We start from the raw sequence: 25,349 nt of genomic DNA on the forward strand, positions 1-25,349 counted from the left end.
TTGATTGAGAGTAGTAGACTTCAATGAAAATTGACACTAAAAGTAGGAGTAATAAACATGCAAATGGAGGAGATTTGAAAATGAAGAGGCTGGCATGCAGCAGACCTGAAACTCTGTAGAACATTGTGAAACAAAAAGATGTTCATTTGAACCCATTTAATACCCATCCTGCAACTGTGAAACTTAAATGAGATTCCAAAAGAACCTGTCCCACCCAGGCCAAACATGTTAATAGACCAACAAAAAAAGAATAATTTCAAAATTGCCTCGAAGTTGGAATTGGATATGCCTATTACTGTTTTAACCCAATTTATTTTAAGACTGATGTCAAGGAGTATAGTTAGTTTGATTGCTTCCAATTGTAACCTCTGAGTCTGCCAGATAAATGAAATTAGTGGTCAGATGAGCTGAGTAGTGGAGAATGACCCATGGTTCACAGTGTGACCCTGGCATTCCCTTGCAATAAATATTTCCACAGCCTGAAGTTAAGTCTTTAAACGGACTTAAGTCAAAATGGTGCTGCACACAGCCAGTGGATGCTTGCTGGCTGCCACCTTATCAACTTCCTGCACTTTGAAACCAGCGATAAGTGTTGTTTGTGGATTGGGGGCATGCATGGTTGGAAATTTGCAATTGAGATTGGAAAGGAAGTGCATTTCATGTTTGTTGGATGATCTGTTTTTTTTTCCTGACAGAATGGAAGTGAAATAGTGCTAGGCCAGGTTCGGGAAAGTTATTTGTAAACATTTTTTATGATAGAATGATTCATTTATTGTAAATAATGCTGTTTGTTTTTTTTTTTTGAATACTATGTGGTTAGGTCTTTGTGAAAGGTGGTATGGGTTTCTAGTACAATACACCATCTGATATGAACACATTGGTTCACCAAACAGTTAACTTATAGTATATGTTATTGTACCACCAGCGTAGGCGTTGGCGGTACACATGGTTTTAGTCCCGACCCGTATGTTCCGCCGGCTCCTGCGGCTCCGCCGCCAAGTCACCGTTACCGCTTCTCCTCCTAGACGGTAATGGCCTCCATACCCATCTCTTGGATTTAGGTCACCTATAATCTCAACTCGTTCCACGTAAAATTTGGGCTTTGTCGGTATTGGGGTCTAGGTGTGGCACTCATTGCAATGCACCCTTGTCCAAAAATGGCAAAATTAAATGCTAATTATCTCCCCTACGGAAGGAATTATGGGAAAAATTTCTACAGACAGCCTTCCAAAAGTCATATGTGTAGATTTCAAATATGCCCTTATTTGACCTTTGACCTTTATTTCAAGGTCAAACGGGCCAAAATTTTCAAAAAAACAAAATTTTTGCCGAAAAAAAAATTATTTGCGGTCTTATTCAGACACCACACAGATTTAACTAATAATATTAATGGAAAGTGTTACCCTTCAGGTCATCTTTCATCTCCGTGAATTTGGGGTCAATCGGTGCATTTTCACGGGATTAGCGGCCATAAGATATCAAAACTGAAAACTGTCTCTAAATCGGGAACCGTTAATGCTAGACACCCATTCTTTTTTGCATTATGTAGAGCATGTAAAGCCCAACACTGGAAGTGGTCTCCGTTTTTTTGTATTCCATACGGTTTTCGAGTTACGCTGTATCAAAAAGTACATATTGGTGGTGAAAGCAAAATGTGCAGTACGGTAATGGATAATAAATTTTGAACTCCGGAAAAATAAAACATAAGGCTTGGCAAAGCAGACAACTTGTGGTCAAAAATGACATTATTTCATCAAATTTGAACATCTGGAACTTCAGAGCACCTCCCATTTCAAGAATTTTGACCAAAATGACCTTTTCTTTATTTTAATTAATTTTTTCTGTAGGAAATTTATGGCACATTATGGTAACTCCAAAATTATAACATTAAGTCCCTTATATCTCCAAAACTGGCAGAGATAGGTCCATAGTTACTATTGAAGTTGAATAGGAAGTCATATACTGGCAATCTACATGTGACCTTAAAATTGACCTTTGACCTACTTTTCACCATGAACTGAACTTTGCAAATTTTGCTTCCCTTTTATCTCCAAAACTGGCAGAGATAGGTCCATAGTTACTACTGAAGTTGAATAGGAAGTCATATACTGGCAATCTAAATGTGACCTTAAAATTGACCTTTGACCTACTTTTCACCATGAACTGAACTTTGCAAATTTTGCTTCCCTTTTTTCTCCAAAACTGGCAGAGATAGGTCCATAGTCTCTATTGAACTTGAATAGGAAGTCATATACTGGCAATCTACATGTGACCTTAAAATTGACCTTTGACCTACTTTTCACCATGAACTGAACTTTGCAAATTTTGCTTCCCTTTTATCTCCAAAACTGGCAGAGATAGGTCCATAGTTTCTATTGAACTTGAAAAGGAAGTCATATACTGGCAATCTGCATGTGACCTTAAAATTGACCTTTGACCTACTTTTCACCATGAACTGAACTTTGCAAATTTTGCTTCCCTTTTATCTCCAAAACTGGCAGAGATAGGTCCATAGTTTCTATTGAACTTGAATAGGAAGTCATATACTGGCAATCTAATTGTGACCTTAAAATTGACTTTTGACCTACTTTTTACCATGAACTGAACTTTGCAAATTTTGCTTCCCTTTTATCTCCAAAACTGGCAGAGATAGGTCCATAGTCTCTATTGAACTTGAATAGGAAGTCATATATCCTGGCAATCTACGTGTGACCTTAAAATTTACCTTTGACCTACTTTTCACCATGAACTGAACTTTGCAAATTTTGATTCCCTTTTATCTCCAAAACTGGTAGAGATAGGTCCATAGTCTCTATTGAACTTGAAAAGGAAGTCATATACTGGCAATCTACATGTGACCTTAAAATTGACCTTTGACCTACTTTTCACCATGAACTGAACTTTGCAAATTTTGCTTCCCTTTTATCTCCAAAACTGGTAGAGATAGGCCCATAGTCTCTATTGAACTTGAATAGGAAGTCATATACTGACAATCTACATGTGACCTTAAAATTGACCTTTGACCTACTTTTCACCATGAACTGAACTTTGCAAATTTTGATTCCCTTTTATCTCCAAAACTGGCAGAGATAGGTCCATAGTTACTATTGAAATTGAATAGGAAGTCATATACTGGCAATCTAAATGTGACCTTAAAATTGACCTTTGACCTACTTTTCACCAAGAACTGAACTTTGCAAATTTTGCTTCCCTTTTATCTCCAAAGTTTCGCTGTATCAAAAAGTCATATTGATGGTGAAAGCAAAATGTGCAGTACGGTAATGGATAATAAATTTTGAACTCCGGAAAAATAAAACATAAGGCTTGGCAAAGCAGACAACTTGTGGTCAAAAATGACATTATTTCATCAAATTTGAACATCTGGAACTTCAGAGCACCTCCCATTTCAATTATTTTGACCAAAATGACCTTTTCTTTATTTTAATTAATTTTTTCTGTAGGAAATTTATGGCACATTATGGTAACTCCAAAATTATAACATTTAGTCCCTTATATCTCCAAAACTGGCAGAGATAGGTCCATAGTTACTATTGAAGTTGAATAGGAAGACATATACTGGCAATCTACATGTGACCTTAAAATTGTCCTTTGACCTACTTTTCACCATGAACTGAACTTTGCAAATTTTGCTTCCCTTTTATCTCCTAAACTGGCAGAGATAGGTCCATAGTCTCTATTAAAGTTGAATAGGAAGTCATATACTGGCAATCTACATGTGACCTTAAAATTGACCTTTGACCTACTTTTCACCATGAACTGAACTTTGCAAATTTTGATTCCCTTTTATCTCCAAAACTGGCAGAGATAGGTCCATAGTCTCTATTGAAGTTGAATAGGAGGTCATATACTGGCAATCTAAAAGTGACCTTAAAATTGACCTTTGACCTACTTTTCACCATGAACTGAACTTTGCATATTTTGCTTCCCGTTTATCTCCAAAACTGGCAGAGATAGGTCCATAGTTACTATTGAACGTGAATAGGAAGTCATATACTGGCAATCTAATTGTGACCTTGAAATTGACCTTTGACCTACTTATTATCATGAACTGAACTCTGCTTATTTCTTTCTCTTTTAACTCCAAACCTGGCAGAGATAGGCCCATAGTTACTATTGAAGTTGAATAGGAAGTCATATACTGGCAATTTACTGTGACCTTGGAATTGACCTTTGACCTACCTTACGATGAACTTAACTTTGATTGTACCATTTTTAGTAATATATATATTTTTTGCATATTTTGAAAATTCTTGTTGATTGCATTTTTACAACTTGTCAAGCACAAGACTGGTGGCTGTGTTCCTTATTTTGTATATGTGGGGGTCTATACGAATGCGCTTGCTCCAGCTGGTGGTACAATATTCGGAGGCGGTATCGCCTCTCTGATCCTCTAGTTCTGAGTGCTTTTGTCATTATATGGTATCATGGAATAAAATGAATGATCACGTGCTAACTGTAATTGACTGTATAACTGTTGTATTTAGTGTTTTACTGATATTTCAACATAGAAACCACCTAGATATTTTTACATATTTAAAAATATGTCTCATGCTCTTTTCTCTTTTTTAGGAAGTCCGGCAATTTGGAGAAGGTAAGGATTTATACGCATTTTGAAAATTGCATGAAAGGTCATTGCAGTTGATCTCTTAAAAACTTTGTGGGTTGTTTATTGGGGTTAAGATTTGTAAACAAAAAAATAATAAAATGCAAGTAATTTTGGAAATAATGACACAGATAGTTTTGTATTTAAATTAATCTTCTCAGACAGTGCCATAGTTGTCTACTGTTAATGCAGCTTTTATACTTCACTCTTTGAAATAACTCAAATCATCTATAATGACAGCTCAAATACAATTCTCTAATAGTTGCAATTTTATTTTTCTTCAGTGGTCCCAGTGAAGGCGATATACTCCACACGTCGTCCTTCCATTTCCTCAGTAAGCAGTAGTGTAGTGAGCTATGATGATGTGTTGTCTCCCACTTTGTCTGTTACCTCACCACCACCAGTGTTCGAAGGCAATAAAGATCCTTTTCCAGTAACCCAAGCTGTGAAAAAACAACATGAGGAAGACACAGGTTAGCCCAACATAATGAAAACATGATAGAAACTATAATTTGTCAGAGTGTCTACTAGTAGACTGATTGTGCAAATGGTGTATTGTTTGAATGGGGTTCAAGGCTTTTCCTAGAGAGCCATCCAGCAGTCATTAGGACGGCCACTGGCCTCAAAACTTGGCATATGTCTTCAAAGTCTGCTGGCAGACTGATGAAATATTTTGGAAATGACAGTATATTTGTAGTAGGACTCCCTGTAAATGGGTGACCTAATTACATTTTGGACTCCCTGTACTCCATATCGTGGGAAACTCCTGATGGGTTTCCTTCTATTTGATTAACACAGCATTTCTTATTCACTGGCATCACTTCCAAATTGGCTAACAAGTTAGGAGAAAGAACAATGTTAAAATCTCATTGTGGAGGAAAGTGTGTGCCTGCACTCACACATGCATGCATGCACATACACACCATACGTAATTTACAAAATTATAGTTCTTTAAATATATTTCACTATATTCCATTTGTTATGATACAATAGGTGTGGAAAAAGCACCATCGGCACCTCTACTGCATTCAGATACATTGACAACGCAGGAACTGGTGGAGTTGCAGCTTCGTTTGCAGGACTCTCTGAAAAAACAGGTAACTAGAATAGGCACCTGCAACCATAGAAATGCCATGCGGATTTACCAAATTACCTGTATAGCTAGTAAAATGGGAGACTTACAAAGTTTTAGTATTTTTGTCTAGTTTTATTGAATGACTTACTTAATAAGTTCTGCATCTAGTAAAATGCTAGAATTAGAAACTTTTAGTGTTTTTGTGTCTAGAATAATTACACCATTACCTGCTATGTTTTAAAGGGTCTTCCTGTGCATTCACCTCCAAGAAGGGCACCTGCACCCTCTAACCAGAGACCCACCAAGACACAGGAGAGATATGATACAACAGAAACACAAGGAGGTATGTAATCCATCATCATCATCATCTTTGTTTTTGAATTCAGCCTTTCTCTGTTGCTGTTATTTTAAGCTTTGTTTGGGTGGCAATTGTTTTAGACCAAGACAGGTCAAACTTATGTTGTAGTGTGACCAGACTGCATAAAGCGATCCGAGTTCTCCCTCTCTACAAGTTAAAAAAGCTTTTTTTGTGTTGATATTCATGGAAAATGATTTTTTCTTTGCATTGAGTTTTTAGTAACTATCAATTATGTTTGCTCACCTTGCCAAAGTAATAATGATTACTGTGAGATGTTATATTAGATAGTCAGCCAATAAAGCAAGTAGTGAACTTGCAGAAAAAAAAATTTAAAGATGTGTAAAATAGATATGTTGAATATATGTTTAACTTGATAAAATTATATTGTGAAAATTCCCAAAAAATTGAAATCTCGGGTCATTTTACAGCCAGGAATATGTCGAGACAGATTAATGTCTGGCATGTGATATTGAATCTTAAGTGAACACATGGTTAGAATGGAAAAAAAAAACATCAATAAACAGGAAGACTGCTTTATTTATATAATGAACAATGTTGTTAGAAAGCAAAATATATCACACCGAAATGCATTAGTAAATCAATATTTTTGTTTCATGAATCGAAGTTATGTTTGCTCATCACTTATATCCTCATATTATCCAAAATGTTTTGTTCCACATAACGACAATTATGTCTATGTAACTCATTGGAAGTGTCATGTTCTTGATGAAACAGTTAATTGAGGAAAATGGGTACACCTGCACTCCAGTCATATTACAGCTTGAATTATTTTACAAAATGATGTACTGTGAGAGTCCATTCCTATTTGCTATATTTATTTCTTCCCTAACTATAGGACAGACTAATTGGTTCACAGCCTGTACATTCATTTCAGTTGTATCATTAAGCGTGTAGCACATACTATCCCTCAGATCTTGAAGTAAAATTTATAACTGAGAACTTTGGTACGAAATTTATAGTATCAAAATTTATTAATACTGCATTAAAAATATTGTCTTTATGTCTATACTTCATAATTTAACATATAAAAGAGTTAACAATTTGTGTAATTTGGAATTTGTCCCTTTTAGATGAGAAAAAGAGTCGCAATGCAAAGAGGCGCCAAAAGGAACGTGAAAGGCAGAAAAAGCGCCGAGAAGAGAGTCAGCAAGCAAATCAGTCTGGTATTCCATCTGGTGCAGCACCAAGACAGCAACAGCAAAATCAACACAAGCGACCAGCCTCTCCACATAAAAATCCAACTGCTGGAGGAAACAAGAAAGACCACGCAAGTAAGCCACAGTCAGAGAATAAGGTCCAGTACAGACGAGCACTTTCCCCACAGAAGAAACCTTTTCTGAACCCTGCCAGCAGCCCTGGCAAACAGGATGGCGAAAATGATAAAGCACAGCATGGGACACACCAAAGGGACAGGAAATCTCAAGAAAGACAGGTAAAGAAGGGGCATGGTGTACAACCAGGTGAAAATAAAGACGCTAAGCCTGCACAGGATAAAGTGGTGGATGTTGAATTGAATGCAGACAACAAGACTGTAACTGCTGAAGTCAGTAAGACCGAGGCTAAAGTCAGTAAGACCGAGGCTGAAGTCAGTGACCAGCAGGGGGCCCCACCTGCAAAAGAGAATGGGTTGGATGGACCAAATATCAACCAAGATAATTTAATGAACTCTACAATCCCTGCTGAACCAACCAACATTGTGAGGGAAACAAATGGCAACGTACCTGTCAAAGATGCAAACATGAATGAAACAACAATTAAAGACAATGAAGCAATAAATGACATTGAAACCAAAGTTGCTGCTGAAAATGAAAAAGATCTCTTAACAGATCACGATGCTTTGCCTCAGCGTAAACCCAGGGAGCATACAACTACTAAAAAATCTACAGCAATTTTGAATGGTGACATTGACATTGTGATGAATGGGGAAGTCCATGAAGTAAATGGTCTGGATCACAAGGACTGAAATTGTGTTCTGCAAGTTCTGTGCAATACAGCAGCAAAGGACTTCACCTATAAACAACCTTGATATGTTCATATAGTGATCGTAAGGTCTTGTTGATCTTAACACCTCCTTTGTGTGATAGAACCCAATTGCAACATAAAAAAGTATGGTGATACTTGGGGTTTGATTGAAAACTTAATGGTGCTATATTGTAAGTACAAGTAGTAAGTAGTCTTACAAATATTTCTAAAAATTGTAGTCATATATTTAGATATCTTGCTCAGCCCATTAAAAAGTGTTGAATTTATCAATGATGCAATTCCTATGGGAAACTGCTCTTGATCTATCCTAGTGACATCTCAATGTCAGCATAGGAGAACAGGTATTTTCTGTTACATCTGTAATGTGAGAAGCTGGCTGAAGGTCCTTAACAGTATGCACTGTTGATAGATGTGACTACACTTGTTATTTAAGCAGGGATGCACATGTATGTCCATGCTTGTATACATGCATCTACAAGGCCATACTGACAGCCAAGTATGTGTAAATGTGTCCAAATATTTATTTTCAAATGAAGCAATAATGTATATAGTATTAAAGAAGAAAATTGGTAAGACATATCCAGGAGTAATTCTATCAGATAAAGGACAGAGATGCACTCGCTTTATGCAGTAGTCCTGTATATGCAACAACATATGGTAACTGAATTCTTATTTGTACATGTTAAAATCAAAGTGTTTGTTAATGCTAGTCAATGGAGAGAAAAGAGAGAAAGCAGTTTTGATTCACTTAAAGGCATAGGGGCAAATTATTGTTGGAAATGTCTCTCATGAAATAGATTTTACTTGTCCTATTCATTCATTTCCATCACTTTCCAATGTCAGCTTTATTATGATTGAAGACACTACATCTTCAGATTTAAAATATATATATTTGGTTGTGCCAACCAAAATCCATACAGCATCTTGCTATTTTAGGTCACCTAGTTTTGACTGTCAGTGAAATTTGAATCTGTCAAATCTGTAATATGTATACATACTTGCTGGTAGTAACCAAAGGTATTTTATTTTGATAGTAATAATTTGCTCACTATGTCTTCAATATTTGTATATGTCTAACTTGGGTTTGCTTTTGAATTCCACAAACTGCAATTGAGGATGGCTTATCTAGTCTATTATAGGTATTGAAAAGGGCCAAATTGGGCATTGCTTTCAGGTAATTTTCAATAGTTATGAATATTTGGTAAAAAAAAAAAAACATTGGTAAAATTTGCTGTACTGTATTTCTTGTTTTACAGATTCTGTATGATATATGAGATGTGGTTATGAAAACAGGAGTGCAACATGTAGCTTTAATGGGTGTAAGTGAGAAATGTATTTAAAAGTTGAACCCCATATGTTCTTTACATTATTTTGTGCTTTTTTTGGTGCTAAATCATACACGGGTATCATCAATTTGCACAGCAAATTTATCGGACATTTATATGCTCTACCCTTAGAACTTAGAATGTTGAGTGAGGGAAACCAAGCAAACAATGTGAATCCACTTTTAAAAACATCAGAAGTACAATATTTGATAAATAAGGAAGATCATGGCCCATTTTGTCATTTGGTAAAAAGTGCAAAATTGATTGTTTTAGGAAAGCTACTGTTGCATTTTGCCCAGATGCTTATGTTGTGGGTCACATGATGACATTACATGACACAACACATGACAATACTGAAAACCTTAACACCTTAACACTTAAATTTGAAAAGACCATAAGACTGTTATATGCAAGTCTTTAAGATTTTAGTCCAATATGCGCCCACAGTGGTTGTGATGGATAACAAAAAAGAGGGTTTTCAGTAGCAGCTCCAATGTTTTACATTTTACTTTTCAAAAGTAGATGTAGAATTTGGTGGTTTGTAGGGATGATTTCTCCACAGTTGCATTGCATTTCAAGTGATTTCATTACTACTAATATCATATTTGGTATTTGATTTTGTTTTGTGTGGATACTTCTGTGTTCACATCAACGAAATGAATGTAAAGTAAGTGTTTTCTGAAACTAGCATGTTGAGAAATTGTGATTTTTTAATTTGAAAAAGATAAGTATTTCAATGTATTCCTTGGATTGGATTGATGTTAACAGCATGTACTTGAAATTGCAATTATCTATACTTGTACAGTACAAGGGGAAATTTATTTCTTGCAAAAAGATAAAGTTCATGCTGTACAAAGCAATGCAGCAGAAAACAAAAAGCAATGAAAGGCATGATGAACTAAATATTGCATTTCTGGACTAATTGTGTGAAACTGCTGTAGCCAGTGTGAAGAATCTTAATAGGGCACTGGGCCACATTTGAACAGTTGTTTTTTGTGTTAGTTAAATGATTTTGTGTAATTATAGCTGCAATGTTGACATCTTTTAAGGGGAGAGAATCTGAATAGAAAGGGACCATAGACTTTATCCTGCCATACTGGGTGAATTTTCACTCCAAAATTTATTTATCTATGCATAATTACAATTTTACATGCATAAGTACTATTGAACGAATATGCACCATGTACAGAGAGTTCTATGTCATATCTTATATTTATAATTGGCCGTTCAGAATGCACATTGATTAGTCCAGTTATTTGACATTATAGATCTCTGGGTCAATATTTTATTTACTTAGCACTTAGCACATGATTCTGTATGTTAGCTGAGAAAGGATCAGCAAGTGCACCAGGACATAGGCTGTCTGCACTGAGTCCTACTGTACTAACCCTAAAGGTCCCTTGATGTGCCTGCTATAGTAATATAATGGCCATAGCACGTTATTTTATTATAATTATTATATTAACTTTAGTGTAAATGTCATACATTAATTCATCTGATTTTAACCTTAACTAGTTTAGAGTTTCAATTATTGAAAAGACCATTTTGAGTATTCTTCAGTATTTTGTTTCTGTCAGCGTGTATAGAGTGGTAGAAGTGGCGCTGTTATCAGTGATAAATGTCACAAAGACCTTATTGTTTAGCTTGGGTCTGAATATTTTATGTGGCACTTTGAGAATACCCACTTAATCTGCAGAAAACGAGTAGCAGGTAAATTCATCGAAACTCCCCCCCCCCCCCCAAAAAAAAAAAAAACGAAAAATGAGAATTATTACAGTATAATATGTATTTAGGGGCATTGCCTGTTGAATGTTTTGAATCTTGTTAAATTTCTGAAATAAACTATCTATTCTTCAATTGTTTTAGTTATACAAGTTTTTGGCTAAATTAATACTACTTGCTATGTATAATTATTAATGTTCTCGGTAATTTTGGCTATGCTCCTTTCTGGCTCATTTCTAATGTTTTACCATACTATCTAGCAAAAGATTGAAATATCCATTAATTGAGGTTATTAAAATTATGAATAGAAGTTAACTAATTGGGAAATGTGCATTCCCCAATCTTTTGGTCAGATTGCGAAGACATGCTCTCTTGACATCGAGTGGTACAGGTATTTAGACTGGTCTACTTCAAGAGACTGACAACTTATGTAAGAGATTCATTTACATAGGGCCCCGCCTTCGACACGGTTTATCTTTACTTAACTTGTGGGGCACTTGTTAAAGGAAATAAAATGTTCAGGTTAACGAGTAGTAAACGGTCCAAGTTGGTGCATCGTTTGATGAGAAAATAGCCAAAGATTGTGTTCACAGCTACCGCAATTAACACATTGTATCGATCTGAGCTGAAATGTACACGCTCACGCTTAATCCAACACAACCTCTTGTGTCAGTCAGCGCAGCACCCGAGAGAAGTCTGTATTTATATTAAATTAAACGCGGCAAATGGTATTTGATGACTACGTCGAGGAACGAGTTGGATAGAGGATAATGATAGCTTCGGCAAAATCGACGGATATCTATTTTATTACGGATTTGGCGTTGAAATATTTCTGGTTGACGCTTTTTGCGGAGTTATTACTTCACTAACAGCACAAAGGACTGACTGCTGCTAGTGCTACAGCTCTTACATGGGTTAAAATAGAAACCGCGCGATCGGAGGGAATTTAAAGCAGAGACCTCTTCACGGTCATTTGAATGGAAGTGTAGGAAATACTTTACAGCAGAATTTGGATTTAACATGTAGGCTGAGATGCCGGGAAGGAAGGGACTTCTCGCGCCCCAAAATACATTTTTGGATACAATCGCTAGGCGTTTTGATGGAACTCGTGAGTATCTTTTATACACTCCGCTTGTATCACTTTAATTCCAATTTTTTTTTATCTCGTCTGTAGATTTGCTATGTATGTATTTATGTAAACCAAATTACCGAGTTATAGTGAATGTTACTGTTAATGTAGGTCTAGTAATGCGGTCCCCCAGTCCCTACTTGAACGAGTAGTGTCACCTTGTTTAAACATTGCATCTGTACGTCAGCTACTAATAGTTATTTGCTCTGTGCCTTATTGGATTTGACTTTGTTTACATAATTACTTGATGAATTGGTCAAATCGGGCCTGGTTTCTGCAGACAATAGTTTCCATTTAAGAAAGAGACAATGCCGATGCAAGTGTTTACCCGACTTCCACACATGTTGTGCTATTAAACCTTTGTGATTATTTAGAAAGGTGCGGAAACACCGTCCTCTGCTTATGTGGTATTGGCTTTAATGTGTCACTTGTAGTAAAGGCTGCGTTTTTGTGATTGAAGCATTAAATTTATTACTAAAGTTATGAACACATAATGCACTAGAGCTCCATTGTATTTTATATTCCAGGATGCCATGCTTTACCTGAGATTATACATAATATTAGCAGTGTGAATGCCAGATGTTTTAAGAGCCTTTTTATCCTATTTTGTTTAAAATGTAGACAGATGGTTCTCACCCAATAAATGTCAGGTGTATGAATTGAAAGTAAAATGATTTTATGCTCAATTACACAGGTGAGTTTGCAAAAAGATGGCTGGCCCAGCTGTGGAGGTCTTTTAAGTTACGAGTTTCAATATCAGCAGAATGTCAGAAATGTTCTTGTCAGTACTCTAAAAGATTGAAAAGGGTATTTCAGTATTAATATTGGAATATGAAAAGCTGACTTAGAAGTAAAATGCAGTCTATATGGTAAATATGCTAAATGCTTGTTTTTTTATCTCACCTTTTTACAAAGGAAGAGAGATGGAGAGTGAGAAAGAGAAAGAGAGTAAAAACCCAGCAGCAGCTAGAAAGCATATTGCTGCATAGCTTGTTGTCACTCACAAGTTCTTATATATCTTTACCAAGAAAAATCATAATATTTCCCCTAGGAAATCAAGTCCAAGGAGTGCACAGCTTATTCATTGAAAGCTGTCTATAACTCCTGAATAATGTCTTGGTTTATGGGCAGACAAATACTTTGTTCACACTCAATTGTGTAACTACTTCACTAGAAAATACTGACTGACTACTGTTTCATAACAAGTGACCCAGGTATAGCCTGGAATAGGTATCTAATGAGAGAGAAAGCAGGAAAATGACTTCTAGCGGCTTACGGCTTGCAAAACATGCGATAGACAATAGATCTGCAAAAGCATATAAATTATGTGTTTACCATTACACAGTTCACATGAGATGTTAATTTAAATTTGTGTGCTAATTGAAAGTGGCAGCATCATGTGAAAAAAAGACAAAAAAAATTGAAAAATTCTCATCATTTGAGCAATGGTTATGGTCCTCTCCTATTTGTGATGTTAACAGCAATTTGTCTAGATTTCTGATTTATTGACAATTATTGGGGAGGGGTGTTAGAGGAGAGGACAAAGCACATATATTCATTTCCCCATAATTGTATAGGATATAGCTAAGAGTTTTTATAATGCCAATCTGTTATAGAAATGATCTGTTCTTGTATTAAATTGATTGTTCACACAGGGTTATATAACAGTGACTCTGGATACCATTGTCTATCAATTGTATTGATTTATCGTACTTTTGATGGCATATCTTGCTTCATGATGGCCTTGCAATTTTTCTGCTTTTGGCTGTTTCTACTCAGTTTGACAATGAATAGCAACCCAGCTGTTGTTAATTACTGTGGGACATAAACCATTGAAAACAACTCCTCCCACTCAAGTAGAATACTATGAAGGTTTTATGAGGTACATATTCTAGGTGTGAGCATTATTGATTATGTTGTGAGGTGGTGGCATTTTTTTTCTCCCCTCCTTTTTTATATTCTCACATATCAACAACTGTACACCACAATCGGATCAAAGATTGATTTCAGTATAGTTTTATGTCTCTCTGAGTTAACTCGTTTCTCTATTTCTTGGTTAAGTATTGTAACTGGTAGGTCTTTTCTGAAGCCATACAACTTTCTGTTGTTTTGACAGAAAAAGATAATATGGTATTTATATAAAATTGTGGGAGGGAAAGGTTTGGGTTGTGGTAAACAAAACAAAACAATTCATATGACAGTGAAAAAGAAAGATTTATTGTAAATATTTTATATGCTTGCACAAATGTGATAAATTTTTTTTTAAATATGTAATAGGCACATGAAAAGCAAATTTGTGAATAGATTGAGATATGCCAATTGTACTTAAATGTTGCAAAGAAATTGTTTTAAAATATTCAGAAGGAAGTGAGTGTTTTGTAAAATTAGTAAGAGCATTTTTTGCATAATTTATATCTTAGCCAAGGGTAAATAATTGCAAACAAGATAAGCCATTTAATGCATTGCAATTAAATTAATTAGATCAATAATGCTTGTAGAATGTTTGTACACTAGCCATTGCTACTTAATAATCCAAGCAATATTTAAAATATCTATCCTTATTTGTAAACACACTTATTTGACAACAGAGATAAATAAATAGAAGTGGCACAATCTTTTGTAAAGGAAAAATAAAATGGTATGTTGAATCTTAAAGGGTACACAATAACATCAAAAATAAAAAAAAGGTATTTTACTTCCAAATAAAGATGATTTATTCTTCATTCATGCACCAGTCTCGTGTCCAAGCTCAGACAATCATGTTGCAAAGCTAGAATTAGATATAAAACAGCAAAGGTATAGGTTCAAGTTACTACTGGGATATACTTCAACTATATCCCAATAGATTCTTTTCAAATTGAAATCATTACTAGGATATCTGGTCAATGTACAGTGAACAGATCAATGTGTCAATCGACATATTTGCCATTCTGACCTGGGAAGTATCAAAAGTGTTTTGTCAGTGAAACCTGTGTCTAGATTGTATGGATGGAGGGTGTTTGTTGCCATATATCGAAGAAATCGTGGCAACTAGTGGCAGTTAAGAAGCATGCCAAGAACAAAGATGTACCTTGAATTATTGATAAGATATCAAATTTGGAAGTAATGGAGCTCCAGTAGAAAAAAATTCAATTACCTTATTTTAAGTTATTATTATTATTATTTTGTAGATGAATTAATTCTTGATGATGTATAATCATTAAATTTGAATCATTATTAAATGCATATCACATTAAAACAGTTACCAATCGTCTTGGAAATTGGCAATCTTCCAAAATAAAAGTAAATATTGAGCATAGGGGGAGGAGGGAGATCGTTGCACTGGTAATGTTCAGTATTGAAATAATATATCAGATTTATCAATTGGAATTGAAATCATTGAAGATTATCAAATGTTTTTATTATTATAGATGACAGATGTAAATAAAGTACCAATGTAAGAAATGTGGGCAATGAAATGTTGGGTTCCATATTTAATTCTGCCAAAGATAAAATTCAGTATTTTAGGCAAAATGTCTAAGATACAGATGCCACTATAGTAATGATTATTTCCAAAAGCCATAGACATAAAGAGGAGACATATTTGTGTTACCAAGTACATGGCAGTCGGGTAAGTGCCTAAACATAAGTATGGCACAGCAATTTTACTCATTCTGAAGCAAAACTGAGTGCAAACCAGCGGGTGAATGCACGTAACCAATGTACTTTTGAAGGGATTTTTACTAAACACAGTGTAGAAATAGCACCTGTTTACTCTGACATTTATCTTGGTTAAACTGCTGCAGGTAGTGTATTTGTAAATATTTTATTTGCAAGATGGTGGTGAAATTTATCTGAACAAAATTATACCAACCAGGAAACTCCCATGTGGTGTAAACCCCGTGCATGTCCTGGTGTAAGAATAGATACAGTGTTTGACAGGGTTTATAGAAGCAGTTGTTTAGTTCTAGATTTACAGTTCAAATAAATATTTGGTTTAGAAATTGATTGCTGTCAAAGTTTATTCGCCCAGTGCAATATGATTTCTCAGCATCTCGCATGTGTCATATCCAAATGCATACACCCACCTTCTCTCCAATACATCTGATGTCCCACACTTCACCATCGCAACAGATGGAATTTTCACTTTGTACTGCATGGTTTAAGGACTCACTGCAAAGCCCCTACAATACTCATAATGGAAGACTAATCCAAGACCATTGTCTGAAAATGTAACAGATATTGCTAGAAATAGGTTTCTGTTATGATTTTATGGATATTCAAATCCATCTTTACAGTAGTTAAATCTTTATACATGTTGTATGAAATGATAAAGAAGAGAAAACTGAAATTCATTTAATAAGCTGGTGTATCTTTTAAATTATTTACACAATTGATCAGTAGGTGCAAATTGATCCTTATTACATAGTTGTACATTAAAACTGCTGAAATTACTTGATGTATGAGAAAATATTTTCATTGATTTAGATTTTTATGATTTATTTCAGTTTGAAATGTTTCTTCTTTTATTAAAAAACACATTGATTTGGAGTACATACTAGTACTAGAGACACTGGTTCACTAACTTTGACCATAAACATAGCCTTATCATATAGGAAATTTCAGTTCTAGTTAGAATGGTGTTGCACTCTAAATATTAAACCACATTCCCATAGAGACCAATGATCTACATATATCCATCCAACTCTTGCTGAGTGCAATCAGCTGAACTGAATAACATGCCTCCTCTTGTTTTAAACATACTCGTATAATCACAAGCTTATCTGTATTTTACCTAAAGCCAGGAAGATGCATGTTAATCTGTTAAACTGATTGCATTCAGCAAGATTCACCATGAAGTTGGATCCATCTACATAGACCTATGGTATCTAAGACTGGGTTCGCATGCTTAGATCGATCCATCTGGATCGATCTAACTCCCTGGGGAGTCTCACTAAATTGCTGTCAACTAACTGGCTTAAATGTCTGTCATGTCTACTGAATCAGCTAGGGGGTAAGGATAATTACCCCCTAACAGCTTTACTAGGTGTGACAGACATTGAAGCCAGTCAAGTTGACCGCAATCTGTGGGAATGGGACTTAATTGTGAATGGGTACTTAGTCTATGGCTCTGTTCTCACAACTTTTAGATCGATCTATCACCGCGGGGAGTCTCACTAGATTACTGTCAGATAATCCCCCTTAAGTGTCCGTCCCCGCCTACTACAAGCTTTAAGGGGTAATTAACTTTCGTGTCCGCCCGGCTGACAGCTATTTAGCGTGAACCCCCAGGGAGTTAGGTCGATCCAATGTAGGTCGATCTAATCTATGAGAATGGGGTGTTTGTTAAGTAATTGTGATGTCCTAGCTATGACTTTTGTTCATCTCTTTCTGTTCCAAGTAAGCTGTTCACACAGCAATAGAAAAATGTTTGCATAACTTCTTGCAGAAGTTCCTCTACTGGATGCTTTATATAGGATATACTGTGGCTCACTGATCAGAATTGAACCAGTTGAACTCATAGTTTGTTTTAATTTTATGATTTTTATTTAAGGAGTTTTATAAGTTACAGGGTAGCTTAATTGTAAAAAAAGGAGACTTCAACTAATGCATAGAATTGAATTTGTGTATATAAACATTTTGTGCTCTTTTCACACAGTCAATCACCTGTCAGTAGCATGCATTCAGGCCACGTGCTTTAGCATGTGATTTAAGAAAAGTAAGGGCTATTTTACAAAAAGAGAAAAAATGAGAGACAAATCTAATATAAGGAAAGCTTTCAAGCCTACATTAAATTAAAAGGGGTATATAGTGTTTATTCAAAGTGCAGGATAATTATTGACTTACTTCAGTTTCAAAGCACCACAAGTTGTACAGTAAGATTGCTGTATAATTCCAGGTGTTCTGGGCAGGTGGGCTACTTGATGGGATCTGGGGTTACCCCTAAACTTCCCTTGTGAATACTTCATTTGTTTGCCTTTGCAAGGTGAAACTCATAAAATGACATGCATTGCCTTTCCTGTATTAATTGAAAATAGTGTGGAAAGTTTGCTTGATTTGAAATAGTATATTCTTGTATATGGTACAAAAAGGTGCAGCTCATTGACGAGATTTTCTGTGTTTTCCTTTCTTTTCTAGTTGATATTTTTTCATTGAAATCCCTCAGATAAGGGCATAAATCTTTCTTATGTGTTGTCTATCTTCATAGAGATATTGTAAAATTCTCGTTAAAGGCACCTGATGAATGTTTTCTAGGATAAATTGAGCTCTTAATATAAATATTTGAACTTCTGGAAAGTATGTATTATGGATTTGTGTAGTGCAGCTGTTCCTATGAACATGTTTCAGCTTTAAAGAGCAACAAGTTCACTGCCTCAGTTGTCATGTAACATTTACTTTAAAAAGTTTTTAGGTACAAGCACATTGTGTCTGTACATACAACCATCACCTGTGTGTTGTTGATGCCGTGCACTTTTCCCATTAAAGCAATTTTGGGAAACCATGTGACTTATTATCCTCAACCCTACTAGATTGATTTATGGCAAAAAAATATAAGGTCAAGTATAGGTCAAATTCAACTAGTTAGCAGCTTTATTGGATTATTTTTCTTATTATGTAATATTGCATCAAAGTTGGCAAAAACTATTTTGTGCACTGCCCCCTATGAACAGTATTTAAAAAATGTACCGTATTACTTATTATTCTCTAACTTACAAGAATGATTCCTAGGACTAGCTTGATTAAAATATTTTTCTTGGAGTTTTGCCTTTTTTCACATATTAACAATTTCAGTGTGTGACTTTGAAATATCATTGGCCTAACACCCATTGTTATTTACAATTTCTTAATGTCCATGTGATCTGTAGCACATAATTAGAAATTGATGGTGCTTATTCTGGTAAACCTTATGTGATATTGCATCAAATTAAAAAAAAACTATATTGCAGATGAATCTTTTTTAATTCAAGGGAATTTCCTCATACTTGCATTAGCATCATCATTTTTTGTGCTTTGTTCCTGTGCACTTTTCAGCTTTGCTGTCTTAAATGTTCACAAAAGGAGAAGCAATTAAAACTGAGCTCAAGAGTTTATCCACGCAAAAAAAGCTATAGTTCACAAGAAAAGTGCATGGCAAATATAGGCACAGTCTGACTATATTACTACTTCATTTTGTTGAAGAGTTTAAATTTGTTTTTCTGTTGCATGTAACAATTTTAACTAGTGACTAAACTTATGAAATCTTTTTCAGTTACTTAAAAAATTCTCATATAGTTGTACATTTTGTTCTATCATTTGCCATTAAGTTTGCAGTTAACTTTTTACAACATGTCTGACACATCACATTATTCCTTTTTCAAGACAGTCAGTCAGATAGGCATAAACTGCAAACAGATCTCAGACCATAAACGTTGAAAGGTGCAATGTGTATTAAAATATTCTCCCTCGAAAAAAACTCCTGGATTTTGGCACATTGACAATAAACGAGGTATAGGCTACATAATCAGGATCATAAGTGCATGTAGATTCAGATATACTTTTTGTATTAATTATCACATCTTGGAGTTGTACATCACATAAACATCTTCGAGATACACAGTCTGGCATGTGTAAATGGTGACCGTGTGTGCATGTGAATGCTACACAGTGTTCCTGACTTTACTTCCAAAGCACCCCTATTTTCTGTTATACCTGTGCCGTTTCCAGTTGCTTCTAGAAATTAAAGTGGTAAATGCTTTTCTAGAAAACATATTATTCCAACTCTGTAATGCAAAAAGTATGTTGATATAATGGGGGTGGATGTACTAGTAAGTTACATGTTCTTGCTGTTGAAACTCAGGCAACCCTATTTTCTGTTATACCTGTGCCGTTTCCAGTTGCTTTTAGAAATTAAAGTGGTAAATGCTTTTCTAGAAAACATATTATTCCAACTCTGTAATGCAAAAAGTATGTTGATATAATGGGGGTGGATGTACTAGTAAGTTACATGTTCTTGCTGTTGAAACTCGGGGTGGTAGGTACTATCAGGAATGTTGATAGCTGTACGCTTTAAGTCTTGTTTTCTAGTATAATATTCAACTACTATCCATGAGCTCCATTTGTTATCATTTTAGAAGTAATTTATTAGAAGAATTGTGCTGTCATCCGTCACCACTCTTAGAGAGCGTGCCCTGCATTGCCTTACAGCATTGCCTTACAGGCAATGCATGTCACTTATTTAGTAACAGCAATATGCCATCAGCCCAATATGACCTCTGGGTACAAGCAATGTTTTAACTAAAAGGATGCTATGCATAACTCTCAATGTAATCCATAACTCACAATAATGAGTAATCATGTGCCCTTTAACATACATAACATTAATTCAAATATTAAAACCATAAGCAAATTTAAGTAAATTGCTGGTTATTTTCGTTTAAACAAAAAGGCATCAAGGTGACACCATTTTTTCAGACTTACAAAAACATTAGATCAAAGGATCAATTGTGTAAACTGTATGAAGACATTGCAATAAAATTGATTGCTTTATTTTAATTGGCAGGAGAGTAACTGATGTATTTTTTATGTGTGTATCTATCTGGGTATATTGTCTATGGTATTTACTGTATTGATTATAGAAAATGAACAAGTAACATGCCTTCGTAATTATATGTGATGCTTCTTGTTTGCAAGAGGAGTTTTCTGTGTGTAATTTTCAACTAAATTTCGCTCACTTTGTGATATCTAATGAAAGCTTGATGAGTTGATTTTGGAGAAAAATCTGAGCACGAGCTTTTCATCTCTTTGAAAGATATCCAGGGACACCAAATCAATGCTGTTTTTATAACAAGTGACCTCAGTAAGAAGGATCAAAAGATGTAAAAGCTTTTCAAATGATACAGATTGGGAATGATTTTTGCAGGATAGGCCAGGTACTTTATGTAATGGATTTGGTAGCATTTATCATTTTTTATTCTACCTCATGTCAGGCCTGTCATTTAAACTGAAAGCTGGGATTAAGATAGCACATTTTTCATATTGCCTTAAAGTAAACCTAAATGCCAAGATGAAGCTGGTTGATTCTAATTTTGCATCATTGAAAAGGTAGTTTGAGCAAATATACTTTAAATAAACTTTGTCTAACTATCTGAAAGAATTTCAATATTTTCACAAGAAAAATGGTTAACTGGACTTGAGAGGGCATCATTGCATGGCTGTATAGTAGACTTCAAGCCATTCCTGATATAAGATCAATCATATATATATATATATATATATATATATATATATATATATATATATATATACGTGGATGGGGTTTATATATGTACATAAAGATTATTTTACTCCTATTTCATTCAACTGTCAATAATTCCTAATCAATGTATAATCAAAAGGTGGCGTGACCTGTACCACTAGCTAGCTGTTCTCATCTGATCAACTGTGAGAAGAAATCAAAGACTATTGAATGGCATCTGGTTGTGCTTTATAGATTATTGATATATTTGTTCTCTCTGACCTCTCATAAGATACAGCCCCCTAACTGTTAGTTTTGATTATACACTAGCATGTGCTGTTTTTTGCATTATTGTTAGAAGATTTAGGATGGTGTATTATTCTTGAAGCATTTTTCAATTTTAAAATCATAGGTTTGGACATGAATAGGATTTGTTGAAGTGAATTACACCAAAAACAGGCAAATATAACAAAGTTTATAATTACCTGGCTTCAGCAGAGATTCCATGCTGGTATGCCACCTTGTACAGTTGAGGTAAAATTTAGTTTGGATATCTTCCACAGCATGTCATGTGTGGCCTCAGATATTGAGAATAGAACAAAAATTAAGTAAAACTAGAAAAGCACTCAGAGAGCCCAGACCTCTGACAAGTGCAGACGGTCAGGGCCCCATATCTCGAAAGTGTCGCGTATTACGAATAGCTATATCAAATAGAGGCTACAATGTATTATATGGGACGAGTATGGGCAAGTTATGGAATCGAGACACTTGCGCACGGCCGCAATGCGCGATGCTTTCAAGATATGGGGCCCAGGTCATGCACAGTTTGTAAATAATGTTTGTGATGTATACTATAGGTCACGACTTCTTATTATTGCTTGTGTAGCTTTGGTGCAGAGCTTGTTTCAGTGGTTATCCATATCACCCCAAAACTAATCATTTTTCCTTGGCCCATTTGTGGCCTTTCCTGAAATTTTTATCAAAATCCGTCTACAACTTTTTGCAAATGCTGTCAACAGACAAACAAACAAACAAACATAACCAGAAACAACTTTCTTGTCAGAGGTTGTGGACACTACCAGGAGTCATTGAAATATATGTTGACTTTATGCATTTGTCTATGATTCAGACAGTGATGAAAGTACAGGAAAAGCTAGCAGTCACTGGAAGTGTCTGTTATTTGTTAGCTTGTGATGTTTTCATCGAAACAAGATTTCAAAGCATAAGCCTAAATCAGTATGAGACTGTTGCCCATTACATTTGACCAGCTGACATTTCAAGCAAATTCAAACATCATTCCCCCCCCCCAAATTATTTATTTGGTTGCCAGTGGTTTGTTTGTTTGAGTCTGCCCTAGTAGCTATAGTATATGCCTTGTCAGTCAATGGAATTTCCAAAATTCAAGGAAGTGTCAAATTTCCAGAAGCTACATTAACTCTGTTAATAGAACTTTGTACAGTTCAACCTTCCTTAGACCATATATGCCATTGCCAATTTGTCATTGCTTATTTCAAGTAGCAATTATGTAAATGTATTATTATATGCTGTAAAATCAGAGAGTGGCACTATATCATGGCTTTATTTGTATTGGCTGCTTGAAAATCCTAATTGATTGAAGAATAATTAAGAATTCTTCTAATACTTATGAAAGTAGCTCATATTGATGGTTTCTGAGTTGTGTGAGGGGGATTATTTAAAGTGATGCATAAAAAGCTTTCTTTGAGTAATTGTTTCAGTCCTTATAGTGAGACGTTTTGAATAATTAATTTAGGGGCTATAAATTGTGTTTCCTGATATTGATACTTGCTTTTCACCCAAACCCAATTTAGAGGAGCAAATAAAGTCACAGGTACGCTTTTCGGGCACAGATTAGAAACTATGTTTGATAGTTTTTGGGTCCCACAAAGACCGTGATAGAAATAATATATATATATATATATATATGTTTTAATTATTGAATACAACTTTGAATCCATTCAATTTTAATTTACTTGTGACATTGTGAAATGCACCTCTATATTGGGTTTGGGTGTTTTGTACTGTAGCATAATATTGAATCAGCATAATTAATGGTTTGCACAATATTTATTACACAAGTCCTTTGGTAAAATATGATATGTCTATTATTAGATATATAGATAACTTTTTTATCAGTTTTACATTAGCTCATGATTTTATGTGTTGTTTGGTGTTTTTACTTATATATAATTTTGTTGATATGTCCATTTACTGAAAACAGATTTCTATTATTGTTTATTCCTTTAAAAAAAATCAGTTTGATTAACAGTTTGGTCATAAAGTCATTTTGGATTTAAATAAAGTATTAATCTAAGATATATTAAGTGTTGCAACAAACTCCAGTCCATAATAAATCAAATTATGGCACTAGACACTGACAGCAACTAATCATGATAGATGGAAAATTTGATTTATACAAACACCTCGCACTTGATATGTTCAATAATGTTTTATATTCAGAAAAGGGTATTTGTAAGAGGCTAGTAGGCTGTTGTCATATCAAGATGAAAGCCTTTGTCTTATTACACCATGGAGAACTTATTTAACATTGCAAACATTTCCAGTTCATCACCTGACTGAATCTGTGAAAGTCTGCTTTTTTTTCTTTTTTGACATGCTGGTTTATTTGAGTGTTTTTTTTTTTTTCTGCATCTTGCACATTTATGTGTGTGTGTGATTGAATAACATGTCATATTTACCTCTGCTCATTAATGCAGAGAGCATCACATGCTGGTATTGATAAATTTTTATTATCTGGATTTAAACTGATCTGAGCACATGTAGTCTTGTAGTCCTAATCTGAAACCTCTATGTATTCAGAAAATAAAGAAAAATTATTTAAAAAAAAGAAAGTGGCAGATATAACTCTTGAAAAATATCCTTGAAATCTGTAAATTTGGCAAATTAGGCTCATTTTATAATACAGATGCTGATTTTGGTTGATAACTCAAATTCATCTCTATGCAAAATATAGTAAATAGAGAGAAAATCAATGTGGCCTGCATTGATTTGCATATATATAGGCCCCAGTTAAATACAAAATCAACATGTTGCTTGTTGATTTCACATTATTGGGCTCTCAAACTCTTTTGGGCCATGGCAGAAATTATTAAAATATTTACAAATAAAATTATTTGGATCTTTTTTTGAACTTGACCAATCTCCTGTTTTAAAATAGGTTTTCAGTCAGCATTTCTATCAGACTGAATATTGCATGTTACCTAATAGGGGAAATTATTCAGAGTATGTACTGTATTTTTATTTTTGGCAAAAAATATAAATTCAGGTATCAACCCAGATTTTCTGTATTGTTTGAAGTATTGTAAATTTTAACTTATTCTTCCAGTGTTACTACTGATCTAAACTAATGAATTACTTGGCAAACAACTTGTGTACAGTTATTGGTTTTGTTACTAATTTGTTTCACTGGGAAAAGATCTCTATAGATAGACACGCTTTGATTTTTTTTTTTTTTTTTTTTTTTTGACTGATTGAAGAAGGACCACAAAAAAGATTAGTCATTAGTAATGTCTGAAATGTGGAAGCAAATGTCATTTCTCAAGAATACAACATAATGTTGCTAAAAAAAGGATGCATTAATGCAAAGTAAATATCCTTGGGGAGAAGAGGGGGTAGCCCAAAATGGTCTAGTAGGGATTTATTCACATGAAAATCAACAGAAATATATAATTTATATACAGTATGAAGATTTACAGACTATGACCCATTAAAATGACTTAGAAAATGGATTGATTTACTTAATGCTCAGAATTGGTTTTATACTTTAATTATTCCTTCGAATGTAGCATTTTCCCTATCTATCTCATGCTCTTGAGATTACATGTTTTTCATCAAAACAAGTATTTTAATATTTCCTGTAACTGGTCACCCCTTATTACTA

The 25,349-nt window shown here is 34.6% G+C and overlaps 2 protein-coding genes across 11 annotated transcripts in view; both read left to right on the forward strand.

Annotated features, from left to right (window-relative positions):
• Positions 1-11,116, forward strand: part of LOC106161311 (uncharacterized) — a 32,810-nt gene extending 21,694 nt beyond the window's left edge. For all 6 annotated transcript variants that reach the window (XM_013538218.2, XM_013538213.2, XM_013538220.2 and 3 more), the window contains exons 12-16: positions 4,591-4,612; positions 4,909-5,097; positions 5,618-5,721; positions 5,943-6,042; positions 7,149-11,116. In XM_013538218.2, coding sequence (XP_013393672.2) covers positions 4,591-4,612; positions 4,909-5,097; positions 5,618-5,721; positions 5,943-6,042; positions 7,149-8,041 — 1,308 coding nt within the window. In that variant the 3' untranslated portion in view covers positions 8,042-11,116. The remainder of the gene's footprint in view (positions 1-4,590; positions 4,613-4,908; positions 5,098-5,617; positions 5,722-5,942; positions 6,043-7,148) is intronic.
• Positions 11,117-11,242: 126 nt separating this feature from the next.
• The window catches only part of LOC106161295 (voltage-gated delayed rectifier potassium channel KCNH8), a 62,208-nt gene continuing 48,101 nt past the window's right edge, over positions 11,243-25,349 (forward strand). For 2 of the 5 annotated variants that reach the window (XM_087004818.1, XM_087004816.1), the window contains exon 1: positions 11,639-12,216. In XM_087004818.1, the coding sequence (XP_086860944.1) occupies positions 12,141-12,216 (76 nt within the window). In that variant the 5' untranslated portion in view covers positions 11,639-12,140. Of the gene's footprint in view, positions 12,217-25,349 lie in introns of all 5 variants that reach the window. The other 3 variants (XR_015332888.1, XM_087004815.1, XM_087004817.1) reach the window with 3 other exon arrangements.

Source organism: Lingula anatina, chromosome 2 (assembly GCF_051362555.1).
Source record: "Lingula anatina isolate TDL-2025a chromosome 2, LinAna3.0, whole genome shotgun sequence".
NCBI classification, from domain to species: Eukaryota; Metazoa; Brachiopoda; class Lingulata; order Lingulida; family Lingulidae; genus Lingula; species Lingula anatina.